Source organism: Biomphalaria glabrata, chromosome 5 (genome assembly GCF_947242115.1).
Source record: "Biomphalaria glabrata chromosome 5, xgBioGlab47.1, whole genome shotgun sequence".
Lineage (NCBI taxonomy): Eukaryota > Metazoa > Mollusca > Gastropoda > Planorbidae > Biomphalaria > Biomphalaria glabrata.
The window spans coordinates 11250784-11275754 of NC_074715.1; the positions used below are offsets into that span (position 1 = coordinate 11250784).

At 34.2% G+C, this 24971-nt stretch overlaps 2 protein-coding genes across 6 annotated transcripts; one reads left to right on the plus strand and one right to left on the minus strand.

Annotated features, from left to right (window-relative positions):
• Window positions 1-71: 71 nt before the first annotated feature.
• LOC106062420 (TLC domain-containing protein 4-B-like) lies at window positions 72-17899 on the minus strand. 5 transcript variants are annotated; one of them, XM_013220689.2, is made up of 9 exons: window positions 17757-17866; window positions 10332-10436; window positions 5881-6012; window positions 5188-5271; window positions 4890-4979; window positions 4698-4756; window positions 3965-4059; window positions 3727-3800; window positions 72-3081 (listed from the first exon to the last, which is right to left on the minus strand). In XM_013220689.2, exons 3-9 carry the CDS (start codon window positions 5967-5969, stop codon window positions 2697-2699), a joined length of 876 nt encoding a protein of 291 aa, XP_013076143.1. In that variant the 5' UTR covers window positions 5970-6012; window positions 10332-10436; window positions 17757-17866; the 3' UTR covers window positions 72-2696. The 5 variants fall into 5 exon arrangements, with proteins under 5 accessions (XP_013076143.1, XP_013076139.1, XP_055884801.1 ...); XM_013220685.2 differs by lacking the exon at window positions 10332-10436 and having other exon boundaries at window positions 17757-17899; XM_056028826.1 differs by lacking the exons at window positions 10332-10436; window positions 17757-17866 and adding an exon at window positions 16612-16635.
• Window positions 8151-24945, plus strand: LOC106062422 (UDP-N-acetylglucosamine transferase subunit ALG14 homolog). Its single transcript, XM_056028830.1, has 5 exons — window positions 8151-8342; window positions 10874-11025; window positions 21572-21694; window positions 22082-22141; window positions 22734-24945. Exons 1-5 carry the CDS (start codon window positions 8192-8194, stop codon window positions 22896-22898), a joined length of 651 nt encoding a protein of 216 aa, XP_055884805.1. The 5' UTR covers window positions 8151-8191; the 3' UTR covers window positions 22899-24945.
• Window positions 24946-24971: the final 26 nt, after the last annotated feature.

Consider the following 24971-nt stretch of genomic DNA (forward strand, 5'->3'; position numbering starts at 1 on the left):
AAGGTTTTATCTGCCAGGCAAATCTCTTTATATAAATTAAGAAAAAAAATTAATAACAACAAACGCTACCGTTGGCTTTTATTACAGTAACATTTATTAAAGACACTAATAAAATTGCATTGATTGATATTGTAAGTTTCCTTTAAATTATTATAAACACAGATCTATCACTTTTCCTCTTATCTTTCTAACCCATTTTGGTCTGAACAAATTTGACTCAGCTATGCTTCTACAATAAATATCAGAAATCTGATGGCTCACAAAATAGTAAAAAATCATGTAACTCATTTCTACTTATATCCTTAAGACAATGCATATTGTGTGACGGGATGGCACATACAGCTGATTTCTTAGCTGTTTTGTGGACCATCATTACAATACATTTTTTTTAAAGCCAATTAGAACATGGATGCTCAGCTCAATGGATGAATTAATTGAGATACATTGACATAGTATTGAAAAGGGGTGAAGGCGAGTATCATGCGCCTAAACTAGTAAGCTTTGGGCAATAGGGGTCTCTTTAACAATTGCTGGCTACCCACCAAAAGAGAAGGAAAACTGAATTCAAACCTCTGCTGCCTTGCAGCTATACCCAATCAGGGGAAAGGCTTTGGGAGTCAACTCTGAACAAAAATCAGGATCTAGCAACCGTTATGCTGTTAAATCAGTTTGCACCACACAGTGCTACAACTTGCCAGAGCCTGCGACGCTGGTGACACCAAACTGTATAGGCACTAGCCGTTCCTTTGGATACATCAGCTGCACGGAGAAGGGGAAACTGTGGTGTGGGCAACATTGTTCCGATACCCAGACATTCATCTCATTTCCATGAGATAATCCATACTCGCCTCGCGACTGTAGGAGGCCATACTATATTGAAAAGTTAATTTCAAAACAAAGATTGAGCGCCTGATGCTGGGATACCATCTTGGTTTAGTTGTCTTGAGAGGGGAAAAAAGGTGGTTTTTCTGTATACACAGAAGTTGTGTTTATAACTGAATCTTTCAAGTTAAACAGCTCAAAGCCAATCTCAACAAAGAGAACTTAACAACAACATGAACATTAATATTTAATATCCAGTGGTTCAAGAGTGCAACTAAAATTTTAAAACAAAACATGATAAAATTGAATATGTTAATAAGAAATATAATGTCACAGAGAGTAATATTTTTTTAAAAAGTTGTAAAATAACAAAAACTTACAAAAATGAAATGCAATTTCCTTGCTACGCTGAATTTTTAATCACAAACAAATGATATCAATATTCTGTGTAAGAAATGTATTGATATAGGATACCACAACATACTATAAAATAAGAATTTTTTATTTATTTCTTCTCTGCTTCATAATAGTAGCAAAAAAAAATTGGCCCCACAAAGAAATACATTTATGATTAAAAGTTTACAAATTTGGTAAGAAAAACCAGACACAAACTTGTCAAAATGAAATAGTATTGAAGAAAAAAAACAAAACAAAAAAACAAATTTTTAAATGTTATTAATGCCACACATTTTTTAGAATTTAGTATTTTTTTCATTAAAGAAAACAATAATAAATAAAGCATTCAGCTGTAAGATTTTAAATAGATTTAAAACTGAATACAAGAAAGTTATAGACATGGTAAAATAATGCACTCTTCCCTAATCTTCAATGTTTCATTGGCTTGAGAAATAATTCCTTTGCACTGATAAATATAAATGAGATCTCATGGCCTAATAACCCTAATTGGTCCTGTTCTTAAATTATTAAACAAGAAAAAAAAATTCATACTTGAACTGTAAATAAGATGGCTGTAATAGCAATGAAATAATAAACCAGTTTTTGAAAGCAAGTCATCTACAAAAAGTTCAACGCTAAATAAAACAACTGAAAGAACATAGAATACCATATCTGAATATTGTAATAATAATGTTTATTGGCTTCTACTGAAGTTACTATATTCTTGTCATGCCTAATTTTCAAAGACATTATTCTAGACTCAATTTGATAACAACAATGAGCCACCAGCAAAGGGTCAACATAAAGATTCATTTGAACTGAACATATTTTATAAGTATTGTTTATATTGATAAATGAGCATGCTACACACAGAGTGTGCTCAATGTGTTTACTGTTAGAGTTTTCAATGGGTAACAAAAAAAAAATATTGTAAAGTGTACAGAAACTGAATAGCAGAATTACTTGTATAAGCTTTTTGGTTCTTCTTTTATATATTTATATATACAATTAGTGTGTAAATGAAAGATTTATACTAAACTATCAGAGCCTTTCAGAACTTTCTTAATCATTGGAAGCATAAATCAAGTTGTACAGGAAAAAAAAAAAAACAGTCGATTTTGTTGGTACCTTAAAGTGTATGTATACGCACAATGCTTATGAAGATACCAATTTAAGAAAATTCTGTTTATTTCTATGTAGTTCTATAGTTCCAATTTGTAAGTATGAGCCTTAAGTTTTCCTTTTGTCTACTTTCTGGTTTCATGACTAGGACTCTTAGCTAAGATTTTTAAATGCAAAGCTCAGCTGAAGATTTGTGCTGACAGACCACCCATTTCACAACTAGCGCAGCATGCTGCCCCTTACACTGTATGGCTGTAACATCCACATAAAACTGAAGCAGATGGATACATATTAAAAATATGTTGAAGTCAATTTAAAAAAATCACAGAAAGAAAGAAAAAAAAAACACAGTAAATTTAATCAATATGTTTATGACTGACTGGGTGATTTGTCTTTGTGAATATTGTTTTAAAAGTGTTGCTGATTAGCTTGGACCCTGATGAGTTCTTACCATCAAATTTTTCTTTCTCAAAAAACATGCAACAAATTTTATACGCCCCAACACAGATTTTATAGAACCAGTAAATGTTGATGATGTCGAGGATGACGCATGGGATAATCAAGCACAGCTGAATGTATCCCAGGCGATTAAATGCAGGGGTGTTGTAGACACTGTAAACTCTGTGCCAATAGGACGGCATTACTGCAATGCGGACAATGAAGAAGGTCACTGCCATGGCCACACCATTGGATACAAAAACAAGGTTTGCTTTGTCATAACCGAGCTGTGACAGAAACCACCTATGAAGAGAAGTTATTAGCAAAATTATTAGATTCTTACTATACAATCTAAGTATTTAAATGATGAAAACATAACTTGTTTTTCAAAACTAAATATTTTAAAACACATGTAACCAAACTTTGGTAGTGGTTGGGAGTTGCTAGTTGCAAGGTCTCTAACTCTGTTTCTAATTATACAGTGTATTCTAGTTAATGTATCTATTGTAATAGGAATTGTCTCCAAGACCAAAGAATTTGAACAAAAGTATATTCCATGCCCCTTCAAAGACCCAGCTCAGACCTACATATTTAAAAGTTTACTGCATGTGAAGCTAATAAGTAATGGTTTTGCAAGATCTTCACTTTGCTGATAAACGTATCTGAATGCAATAAAAATGTCATAACCAGGCTGCGGATGTATCAATAGGACTGTTACATGCTTACACAAAAGTCCACAAAGATTGACAATCACACACATATTTGAGGTACTCAAATGCATCTAACATCTCTACTGTGCACAAAAATTAGGCTATTCACATGTGTATTCATACTAAAAAATATAGGTTAACAGATGTTATGAATCCCAGTAACAAAGCTTTGAACTGAATCAACAAAGAGTTGGACTGAATAAATGTTAGAAAAGTAAATGTAATACTTATCTAATACCTTTGATTTACAAATGGTGTAGAAAATTCAGCAACTAATCTATAATTGGCAAAGTAAGGTAAAACTCCATAGGTCTGTAAACATAATAGTCGAAAGCATCAATTATTTACTTGTTAACCAATAAGTTAAATTATATATTGTATTCAGTACAGGTACTAAAATTATATCAATACTTAAATAAATATATAAATATTTAATATTTTTTCCCTAATTATTCATACAGTGAAATGTAACTTACCATGACATAATAATATGCATAAATTGATGCACCATGATGGAGCACATAGAAAACTTCCCCAATCTGCTTATAGTGGATGGTCATGATTATAACATCTATAAGTAAAAGTAAAAACAATTATGCACTCATCAGAAGGCTTTCGAATTAATATTGTAGAAAATCCATTTGAAATTTTCAAAGAAAATGAGCCTGGTAACTAATCTGGTAATCATGGTGTGTAAGTGTGTGTGTGAAGATTATAGATGATCAAACACCTAAAATTTAAATGACTAAAAGGCTGATCAAGACAAACCCTAACTGTAAAGCCCCAGGGAGGGACAGATAAAGGGGGTAGCAATAATAAACCTCTGCCTAAAGTATTTTTTTTCCTTTTTAACCATGATATACAGGTGTGTTCTGTTCAATGATCAAGAAATATTGCTTTTTTCAAATGAGTTTAAATTTATAAATATACTTATTCATTTTAAGTACTAACAGCAATCACACAACAGGCATGCAGAAGAGCCAATGTAAAATTACCCTATTCTCATTTCAAATATATATCCTCTCTACTAGTTATTCCCATAAATACAATATTGTCCCATGTAGACCTTACCTTTATACCTCAATACCTTTTTCTTAAAATGTAGACTATACTTAAGTAGGAGGGGGGGGGGGGGGGGGGGGAATGGAGGACACATACTTCCAAGTTTCATTCTACTTTAATAGTTACTAGTATGAGTATATTTCATACCTGATGTCATATAACCAGCTACAATAGCACAACTTGTTCTGACCAATGGGGAATCCCACCTGTTATTTAAAAACACCAAATCTATTATAATTTTTTAAATCACTTTTTATTTTAACAAGTGCTACATGTTTTGATATAAACTCCATTCCATGCTTTCTATATTTTTTGTAACGTTTACAAAGAAAATATTACCAAATAGGATTTTCAGTAATTTCATCATCGTTAATCATTGTATATGCACACATGCAGCTCACGACAACAGAGTGCACAGTTGAGTTAATCCTGAAACAAGATGTTAAACATATCTTTGAAGATAATTTCTACATCAATACTGGAATTACTAAAAAGCATACACAGAACACCCTAACCAAAGAAATGGCTGTAAATGATCTGCTAATGATGTAATTAACAATAAATCTAGAGAATTAAATTTATAGTTATATTATGTGTCTACCTGTCTTTTTTTTTTAATTAAAAAGTTAATAATTACCTATTGTTCCAATCTACTTGCTCAGTATCAGACAGAAGGCTATATTTGGTACATATCTTTGATGATAATTTTGGACTAACATACCTGCAGAAAAATACAGCACAATCAAACGAACTAGTTGGACTAATTGTATATATACATTTTAACCAATATGATCTACTTTCCTTGGACAAATTGAAACAAAGGAATTAAGTATATATGTCATGCTATTTCAACCAAGTTCATGCTCAATGCTGTTGAGTGACTTTCTAACCCTAACTTCAAACAATGTTTACTTTCACTGTACATTTTCAGTATCCATTAAGAGCTGGAAGGACCCAGGAACATCATAAGAATAAATTGATTACTTCTTATGTGCACTAATGTTTCAAAGAAATATCTTATGTTTTTTTAATAGTCAAATACAGTACTATATGGCTAACACTTTCAAAATATTTGTCACACTAGCCTCATATGCAAATTAAAAAAAAGCAAAGTTGTGTTATGGTGAAGAACATTCTCAAATTCAAATGAATAATTCTGGTCCCCAACCAAACTAATATGTTGGGCTTAACAGCCAAACACTGTATTATTTGTCTACCACTTTTAAAATAACTGGTGAAAAATGCAAAAATGCAATTATTTTTAGCATCATTATATTAGCACTGAGTTAAAACTACCCAGAGTCAACACTAATGTTTATAGATCAATTACCTATACAAGTACAAAAAGAAAGCACAACTGAATGCTGCCACTGGATAATAGGTAGTGTCAAAATACAGGTTGTCTAGGCGACGACCCATTTTCAGTCTTTCACTTTCTGTCCCCCAGTCCTAAAGATACATGCTGAAAATGGAATAAAAATTAGTTAATTTCACACAAGTCAATATTTTGGTGAAGAGTAATGATGCCATTTATATGACCTCTGAGCCCAAAACAAAAAATATGAGTTAAACTTTCAGTTTAAGGCTTGCAATAAAACAAAAGGAAAATAAATGAATGTGACTGAACTAATCTAATGATTTAAGAATACAATGAATCAAATGAAGTAAATTATATGTTTAACATGCACCGTCTAATAACATGACTTATGACACGATGTTCCGCCATTATGTAGATTTCATACATTGTAAACAATAACTGCTACAAAAAGTTTCAAAATTTAGCAAATTTAAACATATATGTTAATAATAAGAAAAAATAAGGTGGGGTGAAAAATTAAGTAATAATTATTTTTGAACTCTCTTTAAACTATAGAGATATAGATTACTGTTTAGGTCTAAGTCTAACAGTTAGTACTAAATTAATAAATCCTATCTTAATAAAGAACAAGATTATCTTAAGATCTTGTTAGGTTGACACTTAAAAGTTACTCAAAGTAGGTCCTAAATTAAATTCAATCTTGAAATATATATACCTAGAAATACTAAATTAGTATTTTAAAAATATTTAAAATTAGGTTAAGAGATCTACGGGTTGTAAATCAGATTGAGATTCTTTACTCACACTAGTTGTTCTATGGTAAAAAAAAAGTAAAGGTCCCTTTTCAGACCTTGCGATCTATAGGGCAGATGATGTAAAGGTCATCTGTTTCTGTGGCCCATGGTCAACAAGGGTGTCATGTGGCCAGCACAATGACCAACTGCCTTTACTTTTCCCAATAAATTCCTGGTATCGTACCCATTAGAGCTGGGTTGACTCAAGAGGTGCCCAAAGATCCTGAAATAAAAAATCCCCGTCTTCACCAGGATTCGAACTCGGAACCCTGGTTCGGAAGCCAAACGCTTTATCACTCAGCCATCATGCCTCCTAGTTGTTCTATATTTCTATAACATTAAGTCTGTTATTTATCTTATTTCATTTATATAACAAGTGATTCACAACAAGAATTGTAAACTAAAAGAAAGTCTTATTTTTCACTGTTATTTTGTTAATCAATGACTAGATCTAGATCCAGATTTACCAATCCTTTGATTTATTATCAATGCAGCAACTGTTCATTAAGATATAACTTCAACTTCAAGTAAAAAAAAAGTATTTGATTCATACATTTACAGACAATACAGTTTTATTCAGTATGAACTAGATAGACTAGAATCTAGACATTCTATATCTATATCTAGTATAATCTAGAATTAGAATAATCTAGAAAAACTAGAATCTGGCAAGACAAACAACTGTCTGGTCTGGTGTCTTGATAAAAATAACATCATCATCATGATATGATGATTGATAAATTAGTTTTAGCAGCATTTATTTTAATGATACTTAACTCTAAACTACTAATGATCTAATTAAATCTAATTCTAATACTTCAGAATCAAGTTCACTCTTCAGTGAATTCAGTCACTTGGCTGACTTGGACTTGGTAAAAATTAGGTTACTATTTTAGTATTTATTTTACGCAAAAGCAAGCCGACTTTAATAGGTTTAGGTTTTTTAGGTTTAGTAGGTTTAGGAGCTTATTCAATAATGTCTACAGTAAGACCACCTAAAGAACCGGATCAGGCGTGGGCGGCATAATATCGCCTATTACCAATAAAATTATTATCAACGTGCAAATGTCTACTAAATAATATCTTATTCAAATTTAATGCAGCTGTACAAACGACAAATAATAAAATACAGCCTACTTATTTTATTAAGAATAATAAAATTAAGTCCATTGCTTATGTTGACGCCGATGGCTTGCCAGGATAAACAAAACTGCGTACTATTATTTTTACATACGTTAACGAAACTAAGAATGTGTAATAATTAATGGTACTTACTCAGACGCAAATATAAATTATAATCGCACACATACTTTAACAAGTTATTCTATTTGTTTCATGCCAACAATTAATATTTAGATCTACATAGATTTAAACATTAATCCTTTTTATTTAGTATTATATATCAAAACTGGCAAACTACATCTTTAGTTAAAGAAGATTAGAAGTTTGGATTGTTCTGGGTCAAATAGAGTAAAGCCCCTTGTTTTAGTTTATTTGTTTACATTTTCTAGACTCCTATTGTGCAGTTTATGATGTCGACTTCTTGCATTTTAGTAATCGTATGCTTCATTGCAATTTTTATAGCTATTTTTAAAACATTTTATTCAAAAAGATCACAAAAGAAAAGAGATAAAACTAAACCTGAAGATTGGGCATCGGTTCTTATCGTCATTGGTTCAGGTTTGAGTTTTTGAGTCAGTTTGGTTTGACTTAACTTAACGTCTTAACTTTAAACTTTAACTTCATTGCAACTGAACTTGTAACGACTTGTTATGATTACTGTGATTTATACTAATTTGGCTAAATCGATATCTAGATTAGATCTAAATTAACAAATTTATGTCACTGATCAACATGCATAAAACGCTAAACCTTAGCTTACAAATAGAAAAACAAAACCTAATCAAGGCTAATCATGAAATACTCAGAAATACACAAGGATAGAAGAGCACATTTATTATTCCATACGCTAGAAAAAATTTATACAAGTGCTTCTTCTTCCCTAGCACCATTAGAGAATGGAATGGGTTGCCTGAATCAGCCAGGAAAACCAATGACTTAGCCGAGTTTAAGTCATTGATTAACATGCATGACTAGATTGACACATGAAATGCGTAGGATGTACAATTTTTTTGAAGTAATGTCTGTAATATATAAGATGAGAAGATAACTAGATTGTCATATGAACATGCGTATAACATAATTATCTTCTTTTTTGAAGTAACATCTGTATTTCATAAAATAAGATAAAGTTAAGCCCTTTAACTTCACCATGTCCCCTTTGATTGAATTTTAGTTTCGGATGTTCATTCAGAAACGAAAATTATTAGGTCATTTAATTTTTAAATCCTGGCTCAAATCTCGTACACTGCCTTCAGTGGCTACACTCAACAAGGGATAGAAGGAGACAGTGTTCGAACCTGGGATCATCATGATGATAGTCAGTCCAAAGTGCATTCCATACAACCAAGCATCCATCCCTTAGTCTTAGTTAGTTTTGTTTAATTCCTGCTTTTACACAAGCTCTAGATTTTGGTGAGTCTAATAGTTTATCTCTATAATATAAAGCACCAAGTAAGGAGTATGTATGTATGTCCCAAATAAAAATCAAATACCGTTTGACCAATCTTGATAAAAGTTGGCATAAATGTTCCTTAGATCATGGTGGAGACAGTAGTGTATGTTTAATGTGATCAGCATAATGACCAACTGCCTTTTACTTTCTCCAATGTAAGTCAGGTACCCATTACAGTTGGATGGACTCAGGGGCATTCTAAAAATCCTGAAGTACAAAATCCCAGTCCTCATGGAGATTCAAATGCACAACCTCTCAGTTCTAAAGCCAAGTGCTTAAATACTTAGCTGCCACACCCCATCTGGTTCCAGATAATATGAATAAAATGCTCTGTACACTTTATTCATCCATTGATACAAGCCAGAAGTTTATTGGTGTTCACCAATCTATCAATTGATTTTTAGCATCACATTATTTCTGTGCTTGGCTTATTTAGTATGTTATACCATGTATTGGGGTTAATAGCCTATTCTGGATAGGTGTGTCTAGTGACTATTAATTCATTGTCTGGCCAACTGGCACCTCTCCCATTTCTCCTTGATCTCAGAGTCTTGTGTCACGCTCCATACATTATGCACTGTGTTGTAGTAATAATCACTTACTACTGTATACTGTGGGAAGCGTGGAGGAGAGGCTAAGTGCGCTTGAACTTGGCTTGGCTTGGCTACCTATGAAGGGGGCTCGAGGTTCGACACCTGACTCAGGCAGAGTTGTGTTTACTGAGCGCCTGAAGGAAGCACGAAACAACCTTCTCCTAGATCCCCACCTCCCGCCCCACTGGTCCACAACTGATATTGGACCAAAGTGCTCTGAGCATGCTATAAGCATGAAAGTAACGCTATATAAAAGCCATAATTTATTTTATATCTATATTTTCTAAGTTTTAGCTAGAATGGCCTTGTTAATTTCTTAAATTCAAAATCCTTTGAAGAGAAAATACAAATCTCTTGCAATTGAAAGGAAAATGGCATAGAAAAAAAAAACAAGAACATTGCTCAAGAAAGTAATTTGCAGAGAAATTTTGCATTTCAGCAAACATTCTCAAAAAAAAAGTAAAAAAAAATAATTTTACATTAAATGGAAAATATCCTCACATTTGATGAATTCATCAATAAGGGATGTAAATTTGTAGAACATCAATTTTATTCAGTCAAACCTGTGACCCTCCTAATAGAAACGTAGCTGTTTTACTGAGTTGGCTGCAGAAAAATTATATTACTACAAGTTAATTTGATCTTCTAATACTCTTTTTTTTTATTTTAGACAAGAAAATTAGAACATAGAATAATATTATATACTATCCATCCATCTCAGTGGCACTACAGCCCATGGAGGGCCCTGCCCTGTTCTAGCATTCTGATCTATCCTGAGCTTTACATCTCCAGATATTTATATACTAGCTTTTTCAATATGTTTTAAAAAAAATGTCTACATATTTGGTATTTCCAGTTGATCAAAAAGCTCTTATTTTGTCTGTTTGAAAAAAACAAAACAACTACTACACAATTTCAATTAGACTAGTTCACTGTTTGCTCAATCTTTCTATTTGATAATTACAATATTCTAATTCATTGATTTACATTTGTAATCATTCTAAGAAGCTTTCACGTTTTTGTTTTAAATTTCTTGATTTCAGGAGGTCATACAACTGAAATTTTAAGCTTAGTAAAAGCAATGGGAAGTAACTATAGCCCTCGGTACTACGTTCTAGCAGAAACTGACACAACAAGTGAAAATAAAGTAAAGGAATGTGAGAAACTAAAGGAAAAATTAGGTCATTCATCACAGGTAAGTTTTGATTTTATTGATTTTTCTGTGTTTTTGCATCTCAAAACATTTCTGTCAAAGGTTCCCACATTATAACATGCATAAGAAGGCAAAACTATAAATAATGATGTTGTGTTGAACAATATATATAGGTAATACTAAACTAGCCCAGTTTTAACAAGATATCTGAACATTGTCAAATAACAATAACTGACCGTAAATTAAATTTCATCTCAAAATCATTATTTGTCCTTCTTCTGTCTTCTCATGATCAAGTTGGTGGGCTTAGGTATGAGACAGCACAGAGTTTTCCAGATCAGGCATCTCTCTATACAGTTTAACTAGTACATGGGTGTTTGGGCCTCTTGATAAAGTATACAGCTTTTAAGGGCATTCTTAGGAGATAGAAGATATGTGTCCCTTACAGAAGTAATAGATTTTTGGTTGATTGTGTCAGGATATCAACAAAGAATGCATCATCATTTGTACAGCTTTTAAAACTTCAATGGAATTCTTTGGACATTAAAAAAAAAAGATTACTTGTATGTACATTATCAAAACAGTTATTAAGGTGATAATCACCAAGATAAAATAACCAATGAGGAAGTACTACAAAGAGCAGGGTGCCAGGACATCCGCTCTGTTATCAGCAGCAGACGCCTTGGCTGACTTGGCCATCTTCGTAGAATGCCACTAGGTCGACTTCCACAAGACATCCTGTATGGCGATCTAATAGAAGTCAGGATAGCCGCTGGTCACCCACTTTTATGGTATACAGATGTATGCAAACGCGACAGGAAGCTCTTCAAAATACACACTAGCAGCTGGGAAAAAGTAGCACTGGATAGATCCACATGGAGAGAGAGCATAAAGGAAGGGTCTCGGATTGCAGATGCCATACACAACAGAAGCAGAAAGAAGGGTGAAAGTACAACGGCGCCTGGTGATTACATATGCCCAACCTGCGACCGCAACTGTGTATCAAGAGTTAGCCTCATTAGTCACACAAGAAGTTGCAAAGGGAGAAGGGTATTAATCAAAACGTAAAATGCCACAGAACAGATATCACTATTATTTATATTATTTTTGGAAGATTGAGGCAATTTATGATTTTTTTTTACAAAGCTTATATCAACTCTGTCTGCCCCAAACTCTGAACAATTTATTTGTTATTGGTAATTAATTTAATTTAGTTCGACATTGATTAAGGGAAATAAATCTTATCATATTTATAAATAGGGTTATTTGTGCATAGTTGTTTCCCCTTTATAATCTTTTGTTGTTTTAAAAAAAAAAAAGGGGGGGGGGGTATTTGTTTGGGTTAGGTTTTCGTGATTTTTCCTGACCCAATGTTTTCTTGGTGAGACTGTATATGTCGACCAAGTTTTGGGGTAGTGAGGAAGGTTGACTAAGTAGCAATGTAAAATGTGTAACCTACAAGTCACAAGATGGGTTTTTTCTCCACAAATGTGACCTATGGTATAGGACTGCTGCAAGGGTAGCACTATGACCAACTAACGATCTAGCCCAGGTACTACAAGCATAACAAATAATCTCTTTTTACTCGACCAGTAGCGCATTGAGCATGCTTATAGCATGACAGACCCGCAATACAAAATAATAAGCCTTTTCATGATGCTTCCTTATCATGTGTTCAACTTTACTCTTTCAGAAATTTCAAATAGTTTCCAGGTCATTAAGTGTTCTATTCGAATTAATTAAGATTGCGATTGTACTGTGGACTGTTTTGTACAAATTGAAACCTTCTTAAGGCCTCTAAGTAGTCGAAGTCTATGTACATGTAGAAATGAAATACGTTTCGTAAACTCACGTCTGCATACATGCGTTCACCTTTCGTTGCATCATCATGAAAGTAGGTCACAAAAGCCGCTGGTCGTCCACTTCTCCGAGGCATGCTGATGTATGCAAACTTGCGACATGAAGCTCTTCAAAATCGACACTAACAGCACTGGATAGATCCACAAGGAGAGCGAGCATAAAGGAAGGGTCCCAGATTGCAGATGTCATACACATACACAACAGTAGCAGAAAGAAGGGTGAAAATGCAAAGGCTCCTGATGCCCAACCTGTGACCGCAGCTGTGTATCAAGGATTGGCCTCTTTAGTCACACAAGAAGCTGCAAAGATCGTCTATTGAGACGTAAAATGCCACAGGCAGGTACCAAAAGAATGAAAAGGTGTACAGCATATGGCAAGCAAGCTGTGGTCTGGATTGTTTGGTAATGCCGGGGCCGATTTTGACACCCAGTCCGCCCCCTGATAGATACACATTATTGTTACAAATTGCTCAGAAATTCTTTTTTTTTTTTGGGGGGGGGGGGGTGCCCACAGAAAACACATTACACTTCTAACAAGTTTCCTCCACTATGCGTCTAAGAACACTTGTAGCTGATAGCATTGAAATAGTCTATTCATCCACTGTTATACTCCCCAAATATTCTGTTTATCTTTCGTTCTCTAGACATTGTGTTTTGGCTACCATTCTCACGAGGCTGATGTCACTAACATGTCATTGTTATCCATACCCACCCTCCCTCCAATGTCCCTTTAAACTCAATGTAAACAACACATCTGTCACACTCAGGCAGCATCTGTCTTGTTTCAAGCCGTCCACATTTGAAAAATAACGTAAACTACATTTGGTCACCGAATATTTGCCTCTAATCTACTCTCTACTTCTAGGAAGTTTGTATGTTTATAATTCGCTTGAAACTTATTAGCTTAAAAATCAATTTTTTCAAATGTTTTTATCGACTCGTGGTTTTTCACGTTCTCCAAACAAGGGGCGGGGGAAATGCCGCTATAAGTTGTGTGTGGTCTGTCTGTATGTTTCGTTACGGATATAGGCGAATAATAGAATATGCATCCTCTGATCGGGACCACTCAACTCAAGGAAGCAATGAGATTCATAACAAACGAATATTCACATTTGATTACAGTAACACCTGTAGTAAAATCATTAAATTTAGAGACCCTTCAGGATAGAAGACTTTTAAGCAAAGTAGCAATTAGGCCTATTCATAAAACACTGAACCATAATCTTCAAATAAAAAAACAACAACTAATTAAATAATAAACAAAAGACACAAAGATAAAGGCACATTCTTCGTTCCAAATGCTAGGACAAATTTGTACAAGTACTCGATGTATTGCCTTAGTCAGCCAGGAAAACCATTGACTTTGTAGGGTCTATGTCATTGATTTAACGTGAATTAATACATTGACCTAGGGAAACGCGAAGGACGTAATCTTCTTTTTTTAAAGTAACGTCTGCATTTTATTCAAGATAAGGTAATAAAAAGCATTGAAGATGTACAAAACAGGAGATAGCTTGGGAGAATGGTAAATATTTCTACAGGTTGAGCTCGAGCAATGGTTGAAAGATGAAACTGCTTGGGAGAATGGATTTGGTAGATATTTCTACAGGTTGAGCTCGAGCAATGGTTGGAAGATGAAACAGCTTGGGAGAATGGTAGATATTTCTACAGGTTGAGCTCGAGCAATGGTTGAAAGATGAAAATGCTTGGGAGAATGGATTGGTAGATATTTCTACAGGTTGAGCTCGAGCAATGGTTGAAAGATGAAACTGCTTGGGAGAATGGTAGATATTTCTACAGGTTGAGCTCGAGCAATGGTTGGAAGATGAAACAGCTTGGGAGAATGGAAGATATTTCTACAGGTTGAGCTCGAGCAATGGTTGGAAGATGAAACAGCTTGGGAGAATGGTAGATATTTTTACAGGTTGATCTCGAGCAATGGTTGAAAGATGAAACAGATAGCTTGGGAGAATGGTAGATATCTCTACAGGTTGAGCTCGAGCAGTGGTTGAAAGATAAAATATGCCGGGCGGGGTAGTTTATAATTAGGTTCTAGTTAAAAGAGCCACCAGCAGTTATGGTATTTTGCGTTGGCGATTATCACATATGGAGGCAAACCCACAAATAACAAAGCTTTTTGGTGTATCCGGTGTACAAAATACGGAATCGATACGCGAAATATTTTAAACAAACTATTTTTTTTTTTGTTTCACTTTTCTTAAATGTAAAATCAAAATTATGATCACGTTCGCTTGTAATTTTTCAATATGGCATTTTCAAAAGTTAAAGTAATTAAGTCCCCTTTGAGATCTATAGAGCAGACGATGTAGCAGAAGGGGGCCTAAGCCCGATGATTTTCAGATAAATGGCTGTAATTAGCGGCTGTTTCCCTTAGATAAGCTTTTTTTTTTTAAGTTTTTCGTTTAATTTCCGAATTTACGAAGTGTCCCGTTTGTAGAAACAGTTTGGGAGACCCTGACCTTTTAGTCTGTTTGCTGAACTGAAATGAAGATGGGGGAAACACAATACGCGTAATGTCAATAGATCAGTCTTAATGTAAACTCTGGACACAGGAGACTTTCATTAACGTCTGCATCTGTTGCCTGGCAATCACCTCGTCATCCAATAAATTGTACAACCCTACTAATGTAATAACAAAAAAAAAATATTTATAAGCATTGGCAGACTTTATTTCAATTTCATACAATAGAACGATTTGTCTTGTAAGCCTTGTCCCTCCCCCCTTTCCTCATACATCCCAGGCGTCTGCTTTTTTATATTTTATAGGCCTATTTATATTGAAAATGGTGGCGCGGTGGCCGAGCGGTAAAGCGCTTGGCTTCTGAACCGGGGGTCCCGGGTTCGAATCCTGGGATCTTTGGTCGCCTCTGAGTCCACCCAGCTCTAATGTGTACCTGACATTAGTTGGGGAAAAGTAAAGGGAGTTGGTCGTTGTGCTGGCCACATGACACCCTAGTAAACCGTAGGACACAGAATCAGATGACCTTTACATCATCTGCCCTATAGACCACAGGGTCTGAAGGGGGAACTTTTATATATATTGTAAATGCCCATTCGTAGCATATTAGGCTAACACAGTTAGCTCTTTTTATAAAGCTAATACATTAACTCACTCTGCCTGTCTGGTATAATTTTTGAACACGTTATTTCTCCCTCACCCATTCTCGGATCAAGTTGAAACTTTACACAATATTTCGGTGTACCGGTACCTAACAAAACACTTCAATAAGAAACAGTTAACCAATAATTTAATTAATTATTGGTAATTAAATTAATTTGCAAGGGAAATAAATGCTACTGGCTGAGAGATGTCACCATATGCTAGGACAAAGTTGTACAAAAGCTTCTTCCCTAGTGCTATTAGAGCATGGAATGGGTTGCCTGAGCTAGCCAGGAAAACCAGTGACTTGGCGAAGTTTAGGTCATTGGTTAATATGCATGACTGAATGCATGACGCGTAGGACGTAATAAACTTCTTTTTTTTTTTTTTTTTTTTTTTTTTTTTAAAGTAACGTCTGTATCATATAAGATAAGATGTCGCTGTATAACTAAGTTATTCCCCTTTTAACGTTTTGTTATTTCTCCCACTTCCCATTCTCGGATCAAGTTGAAATTTCGCATAATTATTCATATTCGATGATAATAAACGAATCAATAAAAAGAAAACCTAACAAATTAGTTAATGAATTAGATCTAGTTGAATTAATAAATTAATTTTCTTTTATTTAGAAAAAAAAAACGAGCTTACTCATCCAATATTGAGAGATATGCCAGTGCTTTTGCGGGTCTTCCACTTAGATAAGCTTTGATTTTTAAAACATTTTGCTTGTTAGGATAACACATTTAGCTTAATTTTTGGATGACACATTAGTCACATGTTGGGATCAAAACATTTAGCGGGCTGAAGAGTGAGGGGGAAGCAGACAAAACAACTTTGGGATGTTTTCTTTCAAATATCAACCTGGCACTGAGTGGTTAGCTTCGACGACTTGAATAAGGAGGGCCCGCGTTCAAATCGCTTGAGAGGATTTTTTTTTATTCGAATAACGAAAAGACCTGATCTACTGTAGACCTTATTTATTTTCACGACCTAATTTCTTGCAACTTAACTTCAGCTGGTTCAAGAAATAAACAAACAAAAACCATACAGATTTTTTTGTTTTCAGTAAAGTTTTCGTATCAGACCAATTACATACTTTGCACTTTGTGTTGAGGGACCCCCCCCCCCCCACTCCCCTGGTAGACTGATGATGGCTTCCTGGACTGCGCTTCGGTCCAGGAATGGATTTATACTTGATAAGGCCCTAAGTTATTTGAGTTGCGAGGCCCCTTGTAATCGACATAAGGCAATTTATTCCTTTCCTTTATCTTCAAAACAATATTGAAGGAGGGGGGGAGCCCAAGGCAAGTGGGGGTCCCTAGCTATACAGGTAGCTTATGTTACCGGTATGTAAATGCAGCACTGCTACGGACTGTCGTCACGGTGGTCGCGGGATCACTGTCCGAAGCCATCCCCCCGTCGTCATGCGGGAAGTTTCTGCTAGGGATTAATAGGAATGGCTGCCTGGTCGCGCGGTTTGCGCGACGGACTGTCGTTCTGACTTATCGATGGTCCTGGGCTCATACCCTGTCCGCTCCCACCCCCCGTCGTCCTGCGGGAGGTTTGGACTATGAAGTAAACTATCTTCAACTCTGAAGGAACATCCGAAACATGTCAAACATTTTACAAACAATAATCTCCATTTCAGAAGGAACATCTGATAAGTTACAATAAAGTATTAGCCAACCTCCCACCACCCACCCCACCCCCTTTTTCAGCCCTTGCCTATGTCAGAGTTTTGGTAAACATTGGCTAAAAGTAATTACCGGTATATCATAAATATTCACACTTACCCGGCAGTGTTACGCCACTCAGCAATACTTACAATCGGTAATGAAGTTTATCTGATCTAACAGTGTATCTATTTGATTCGTGCTGTGTATGACCCATATGGTCTGCGTGCTTGTTAATTTTTTATTATTGGTTGCAATAGACTTTATTCTAACGAAATGTAAAACAAAACTTGTGATGTAATTGAAATGGTTCTCGAAATATGGGAGCGTGTAGGCTTCTTGGCGCCGGTGGGGGTAGTCAAATGCACCTAGGTGCCCGCTTTAGACGGTGGACTTTCCCCATCCAATTAAAGTTAGGCCCCTATTCGCCAAGCTTTTAATTTTTTTGCTTTTTAGATTTTATTTAGAAACAAACGTCTCGAGCTCATTCTGGTAATAGGACTGCTTAAGAAGCAGAGGCGTAGATAATAAAGTGCGGGCCGCAAGGAGTATCATATACTCTAGATATGCCACTGACTCAGAGACACATTGATTATATTTAAGAGAACTGATAATTTAGAAAAGTGTATTCTCAACACGGAAGTCCTCTATTTGTGATTTTCTTCTTTTGACTAGATCTCCGATCCTTTAATCATTTTTTACAAAGCTTATATTAACTCACTATGTCTCTGTGTCTGATTAATTAAGAAATTTTACAAAGAGAATTAGATGAATTACAGAAATGGGAATCAAACTGGAGCATGTCTTTCCACCCAGAAAAATGTCAGTTGTTAAGATTAACAAAAAAACTAAAACAAATTCATTCCACTTATCTTATTCAGGTTAAACCAGTAACACAGACTAAAAACGCAAAATACCTAGGTGTTATAATAAATGAAAAACTGTCATGGAATCCCCATATTGATGAAACTATAAATAAAAATCAAACAAAGCGTTTGGGTTTATTAAAAGAAATTTCTATAAATCAAATAAGAACATAAAACATGTTATTTAACCTTGTTTAGGCCAATAATAGAATATGCCTCTGTTTGGGACCCCTCAACTCAAGAAAACATTAAGAAACTGGAACAGACACAAAATAGAGCAGTGAGATTCATAACAAACGAATATTCACATTTGACTAGAGTAACACCTTTAGTAAAATCACTAAATTCAGAAAGCCTTCAGGACAGAAGACTCAAAAGTAAAGTAGCAATTATACATAAAACACTGAACCAAAATCTTCAAATGCAAAAAACAAAATTTAATAAAATACTCAGCAAAAACACAAAGATAAAGGCACATTCCTCATTCAATATGCTAGGACAAATTTGTACAAATACTCCTTCTTTAGCGCTATTAGAGCATGGAATGGGTTGCCTGAGCTAGCCAGAAAAACCAGTGACTTGGCAGAATATGGTTAATATGCATGACGCGTAGGACGTAATCATCTTCTTTTTTGAAGTAACGTCTGTATTATTTAAGATAATTACCAGAAATTTATTGACTAATTAATAGATGTCTTTTTATTGATTCGTGTATTGTATTCGCCAATAATTGTGCAAAGTTTCAAATTGATTCGAGAATGGGTGTGGGGGAAATTACGTGTTCAAACGTTTTACCAGACAGACAGAGACAGACATGCAGAGTGAGTTGATATAAGCTTTGTTCTCCTCCCGCGTTCATATTATCATGTTGGAGATATTTCCTCCTATTTCTGAAATTAACTGCGCAGTGGTTTCCAGGTCAGACATCTCTCCATACAGTTTTTCTTCTATATTTTTGTTTCGGGAACAGCATCGATTCCTGGCCTAAACTCTTTAGCTACTTTTTACTTTGTCCGTGGACCATTCCCAATGCATCACCACGCGCCGATTGGTCGTGTCCAAAAGTGCCCAATGAATTCGAAATGTTGAGAACCATTTATCTAGGAATGGACAGCGTGTGTTGTTACATCAGGTCGCCGTCCTCAGCACAGCTAATTTAGCTCTAGATCCGATGGCTGTGTTCTGTAATGATGTCATCCGCTGATTGATAAAACAAGTTTGTTTTACGTGCGTAGCGCTAACTACCGTTCAATAACGTGAGGGGTTAAATCTTTGAACAAATTTTGTTTACAAAACAAGTTATTTACTGCACAGTTCCTTTGTTTTTATTTCTCTTGTACTAGGTCTAGATCTATTTTAAATGTTGGTTGTCTAAAATTGTTCTTTTTATTTTCAAAATTTATCTTTTTTTTATGTTAATCATAGCCATAGCCTGTGCAGTGATGTTGACATTTCGCATTATTGTTTGAAATTAAATAAATAATTCTTTAAAAAAAAAATCAAAGCTCACTGGCCTATATTTTATACCTAAACGGACCTATCCTTTCTTTGCAAAAAATACGCCACACTTACACTTTTATTCAACACTCTTATCTTAGCCACACAACGGCGAGCTTTTGTTTATCTATGCTAATCTGATAATGTGACATACTTTGTATGTCATGATGGTTAGTACATGTGGACTATGACCTTCAATCACAGCGCCCCCTAACGCTTTATGTTTGAGAACGGATCGGGTTAGGCTAATACTTAAGATAGGTCGGCCACTCTTTGGCAATATTGTGCACAAGTAGAAGTCTTTAAAATCTTCAAGGGTCAAGAAATAAGCAGTGAAAATCTTACCAGTATCACAGACTAAAAACGCAAAATACCTAGGTGTTATAATAAATGAAAAACTATCATGGAATCCACATATTGATGAAACTACAAAAAAATCAAACAAAGCATTAGGATTTATTAAAAGAAATTTCTATAAATCAAATAAGAACATAAAACTAAAATGTTACTTAACCTTGGTTAGGCCAATAATAGAATATGCATCCTCCGTTTGGGACCCCTCAACTCAAGAAAACATTAAGAAACTGGAACAGACACAAAATAGAGCAGTGAGATTCATAACAAACGAATATTCACATTTGACTAGAGTAACACCTTTAGTAAAATCACTAAATTTAGAAAGCCTTCAGGACAGAAGGCTCAAAAGTAAAGTAGCAATCATACATAAAACACTGAACCATAATCTTCAAATACAAAAACAAAATTTAATAAAATACTCTGAAAGACACAAAGATAAAGGCACATTCCTCGTCCCATATGCTAGGACAAATTTGTACAAATACTCCTTCTTCCCTAGTGCTATTAGAGCATGGAATGGGTTGCCTGAGCTAGCCAGGAAAACCAGTGACTTGGCAGAATTTAAGTCATTGGTTAATATGCATGACTAAATGCATGACGCGTAGGACGTAATCATCTTCTTTTTTGAAGTAACGTCTGTATTATATAAGATAAGATAAGATAAGGTCTGACTCATTCTGAGGGGAAAAATCAAGTTGCCATTTTTTTCCCTATGTGCCTATTTCTGAACATTTTGTAGTAACAAGAAAATCTCTTGCATAAAATGGTTTTAATAATGGAATGATTAACACTCACTCACACACAAAAAAACTGCATTGTTGCAAATAATAAAGTTGTATATAAGTGCAATATAAAATTACAGTAGGCTATATATCAATGTTCATGACATTGATTTCTTTGGCCTTGTGGAAAAATTGCAGCTCATAGAGCATTTGAAGCTATTTTTTTTTCCTTTAGTCAGTAGTGTGAGATTTAGATGGGGGAAGGCGTATGAGATGCTAAGGATTCAAAACAATATGGCAACATAAAAAAAAAAAACACAGTGGTATGAGTGGCTAAGTTTGAGCAAGTCTTGGCTACAAGTTTTAGTTTTTATGCCATTAGCTTTTTCTTTTAGTGAGTAGGCATATTATTTAATTAATTTAATTATTATTTAATTAAGCCCCAATGTTTATAAATGTTATTTTTATTTATAAAGTGTTTTTTTTTTTTCAGTATGAAATCTTTTACATTCCTCGAAGTCGTGAAGTGAAGCAGTCCTATTTGACCAGCATCCTGACGACACTGAGAGCAATTCTTTATTGTTTGCCTTTAACCTTCAAACTGAGGCCAGAAGTGGTGAGTTTAACCCTAACAGTTGAACTCTTTACAAGGTTTGCTCTTTCAAGTAACCTAGCACAACGACCAACCACCTTTCCCCAACTTAAGTCTGATACCCATTAGATGCTGGTGGACTCATGGGCAACCTAAAAATCCAAGTCTTAACTTAGATTCAAACCTGTAATGTCTCAGTTCAGAAGCCAAGAGCTTTACCACTCAGCCACCCTTACTCTTTCAAGATAGCCTAAAATTTATCAGTGTGAGTGTTAAAAAATTGGCATAATTGAAATCCAATACTTTGATTCATATCTCATTAAATTGAATACCCTAAATATTTATCTTTAAACGTTTACATTACCTATTGCCAAATAGTTTTAATGCACTATTGTCTGTTTTTTTGTTTAGATTTTATGCAATGGTCCAGGTACATGTATACCCATTTGTATTGCAGGGATGTTTTTAAAGGTGAGATGTGTTAAGTTTTGTTTTTTAGTATTCTTACTAGGTAAGAATACATTAAAAAATTGAATAGTGACTTCTCAGAACAAAACATTAGTTAAAGAAGTGTCTTATTAAATAAATAGTTTACTTAAAGTAGCTCAGTATTTGCTTAGGGCAATTATCTAAAGGTTGCCAGGTAACAATAGCAGGAACAAAACACCAAAAGTTTTTTTGTTTTTTTTATCAAAGCAAAAATTCTGATCCAAATTTATTGCTGAATTTGTCTCTAATAAAAAAAATTACTGCATTATTCAGGTAAATGTTTTGCAGCTTTATTTAGCATATTTCATTGCAGCTATTTTTCAGAAAGGAAAAAAAAAATATTTTTTTATTAATTGTCTGCTTAAAAAAAACTTATCAAGTAATTTGTAGTCAATACTTTAAAATTTTAAGGAATTCTTTTTATTATTAATTAGTTTCGAACCATTTCCTAAATCATCACCACCAAAAGTTAATACACTGTTTTTTTTTTCTTTATTCCATACTATCACCCCCTCCCCCTCTCCCCCAGTGTAGTAGCAACTTATGAATAAGTTTTCTTTTTCTAATATTGCAGCTGTGGCAGACAACATCAATAGTTTACGTTGAAAGTTTCTGCAGAGTACAGAGCCTTTCGCTATCTGGGCGACTACTGTATCCCTTTATAGACAGTTTTTTTGTTCAGTGGCCAGAGCTACTATCCAAATATCCAAATGCAAAATATGTAGGACGTTTAGTATAACCCTGTTATTATTATGAAAAAGTATTATTAAAAAATATAGTGTAATTTATTAATAAATTATCAATTTTAATGAACTTGTGGTGTTTTTTTAATATTTCAAAATTTAGAGAACTGGTATATTTGTTGGTTCGGTTTCCAACCATTGGCCATGATTTCCTCCCAGATTGGGAAAAAAAAATGTTTGGGAATTATTTCAGAATACTATTATCCATGCATACACTTATGTCACAACTTGTTTTGGAAAGTAGTATTGTCTCCTTAAGACCATGGCAAATGCAAGGTCGAAGGCACCTCTACTTAAACACACATAGAAACACTGCATAGAATACATTTTCCATGAGTTTTATGCTTCAGGGATAAAGAAACATGAAATATAAAAAAAACTTGTCCATATAGAATAATAATTTGATTGACATATAATATCGTTGAATAAAAAAAAGCACAGTAAAGATAATGCCAGTGGATAAATATCAATCATAAAATAATGACCCTGATAAAGTTTTACTTCCCTTTTATAGTGTCCTATTACATCATCATCAAACTCCATTTGAGTGAGGGCTTGAGAGGTTCAAATCCTCTCTTGCAAAAGCCCTAGTCAGAAACCCTGTTATTTTGCATAGTGCATGTTTGTCACTCATTTGTGGTTATCAGACCTGTTGAGACAGAGATCAGCAAGTCTAGGGCAGTCAAAAAGATTATAAGACAGTTTCCTCTTCTCCCCCGCAGCAGAGGCACAGTGACACGAAGTTTCATTTTGTTTTATTTATATTTTTGGAGTTTAGCCACACCTGCACAATTTTAGGCCATGTTGTGCCCTTATGACAAAGTTTGGCCTGAGCCTTGCAAAATATGAACCAATGGAACAGTGGCCTGTCCTGCATTGTGCTATCAGCCTCCAGCAGGGCACTCAGGGACTTCGCAGGCTTTTTGGGAGTTAAAAGACTTTAATGAATCGATTATATCATTGTTAATCTTTTCTTCAAGCTTCTTAACCTTCTATTTTTCTCGAAATATTCCTAAATTACATTTGTTTGCATCAATGTCTTTCCAAGGTCTGCAAGCCTTATCAGTCCAACAATAAACAAGTTTTTTTTATGACACATACACAATGTGTCCTAATAATCAAGTCAGTTCTTCTATGTCTGGCCAGCTGCTATGTGTACTGTCAAGTGTGACACTACAGATATATATATTTTAAATCTATGTATATGCAATGAGCATAATATGTGACTCTATTAACATGTATTAAAAAGAAATAGAAAAAAGAAAGCCATGCTTTTATTTTACAAAACCTTTGTATGGAAATGGTTTATATTCATAAACTTTATTGGTATCATGTGCAGTTTTGTGACTTCATGAATTTTTAATTTTTTTTTTTAAATAAGGATAATTGTAAAAATGCTGAGACTTCAAAGTAGATATTAACTTTTTATGTACAAAGTAGCATTTTATGAAAACACATTGAAATGTAACAAAGTTTACAAAATCATGAGTTGTCTGAGAAAGAAACAAAAAAATCTTTAAGGCAAAGTATAAAATTAAAGTCAATTAACCCCAGAGCACATGCAATTAAAAAAAAAAAAAAGAACGAAAAAGATAAGAAAAAAAAAATTCAAAAATAAATTTCAATGAAATGCATTCTCAAATGCACACACATCAAAATCATGTCATCAATACCAATGTTATTAGAAATACAATACTAATTTCAAGAAAATGTAAAAGATAAATAATTGAATAAAAAATGGTGAAAGACAATTTTGTACATTATAAAAACTCAAAATGTTTAGTTTAAACAGATGCCAGTCCTTTCATTCATTGCACCACATTGTGTGTTATGTTAAATGTTTATCTTAACATACTTTCAATATACAATACATTACATTATAAATTTTTATGCTAGAATTCACAGTATCTGGAATGTATGTGGCTAGAAGAATGTGGCAAGAGGGGGGCAAATTGTGAAAAAGGACCTTTCTTTATTAATACTTAACTTTATTTGCCATAATTAATACCTGAGATCCAATCATAGCAAGGTTCTTTCTTGGCATTAATTTAAAAAATGTAGACAATTTT

Coding starts and splice junctions, on each gene's coding strand:
- LOC106062420 (XM_013220685.2), bottom strand. CDS start 5,969: ATGGGTCGTCGCCTAGACAACCTGTATTTTGACACTACCTATTATCCA. Junction 5,272..5,880: donor TTCTTTTTGTACTTGTATAG/GTAATTGATCTA, acceptor ATTTTTCTGCAG/GTATGTTAGTCCAAAATTAT. Junction 3,801..3,964: donor ATGCATATTATTATGTCATG/GTAAGTTACATT, acceptor TTATGTTTACAG/ACCTATGGAGTTTTACCTTA.
- LOC106062422 (XM_056028830.1), top strand. CDS start 8,192: ATGATGTCGACTTCTTGCATTTTAGTAATCGTATGCTTCATTGCAATT. Junction 21,695..22,081: donor TCAAACTGAGGCCAGAAGTG/GTGAGTTTAACC, acceptor TTTTTTGTTTAG/ATTTTATGCAATGGTCCAGG. Junction 22,142..22,733: donor TTGCAGGGATGTTTTTAAAG/GTGAGATGTGTT, acceptor CTAATATTGCAG/CTGTGGCAGACAACATCAAT.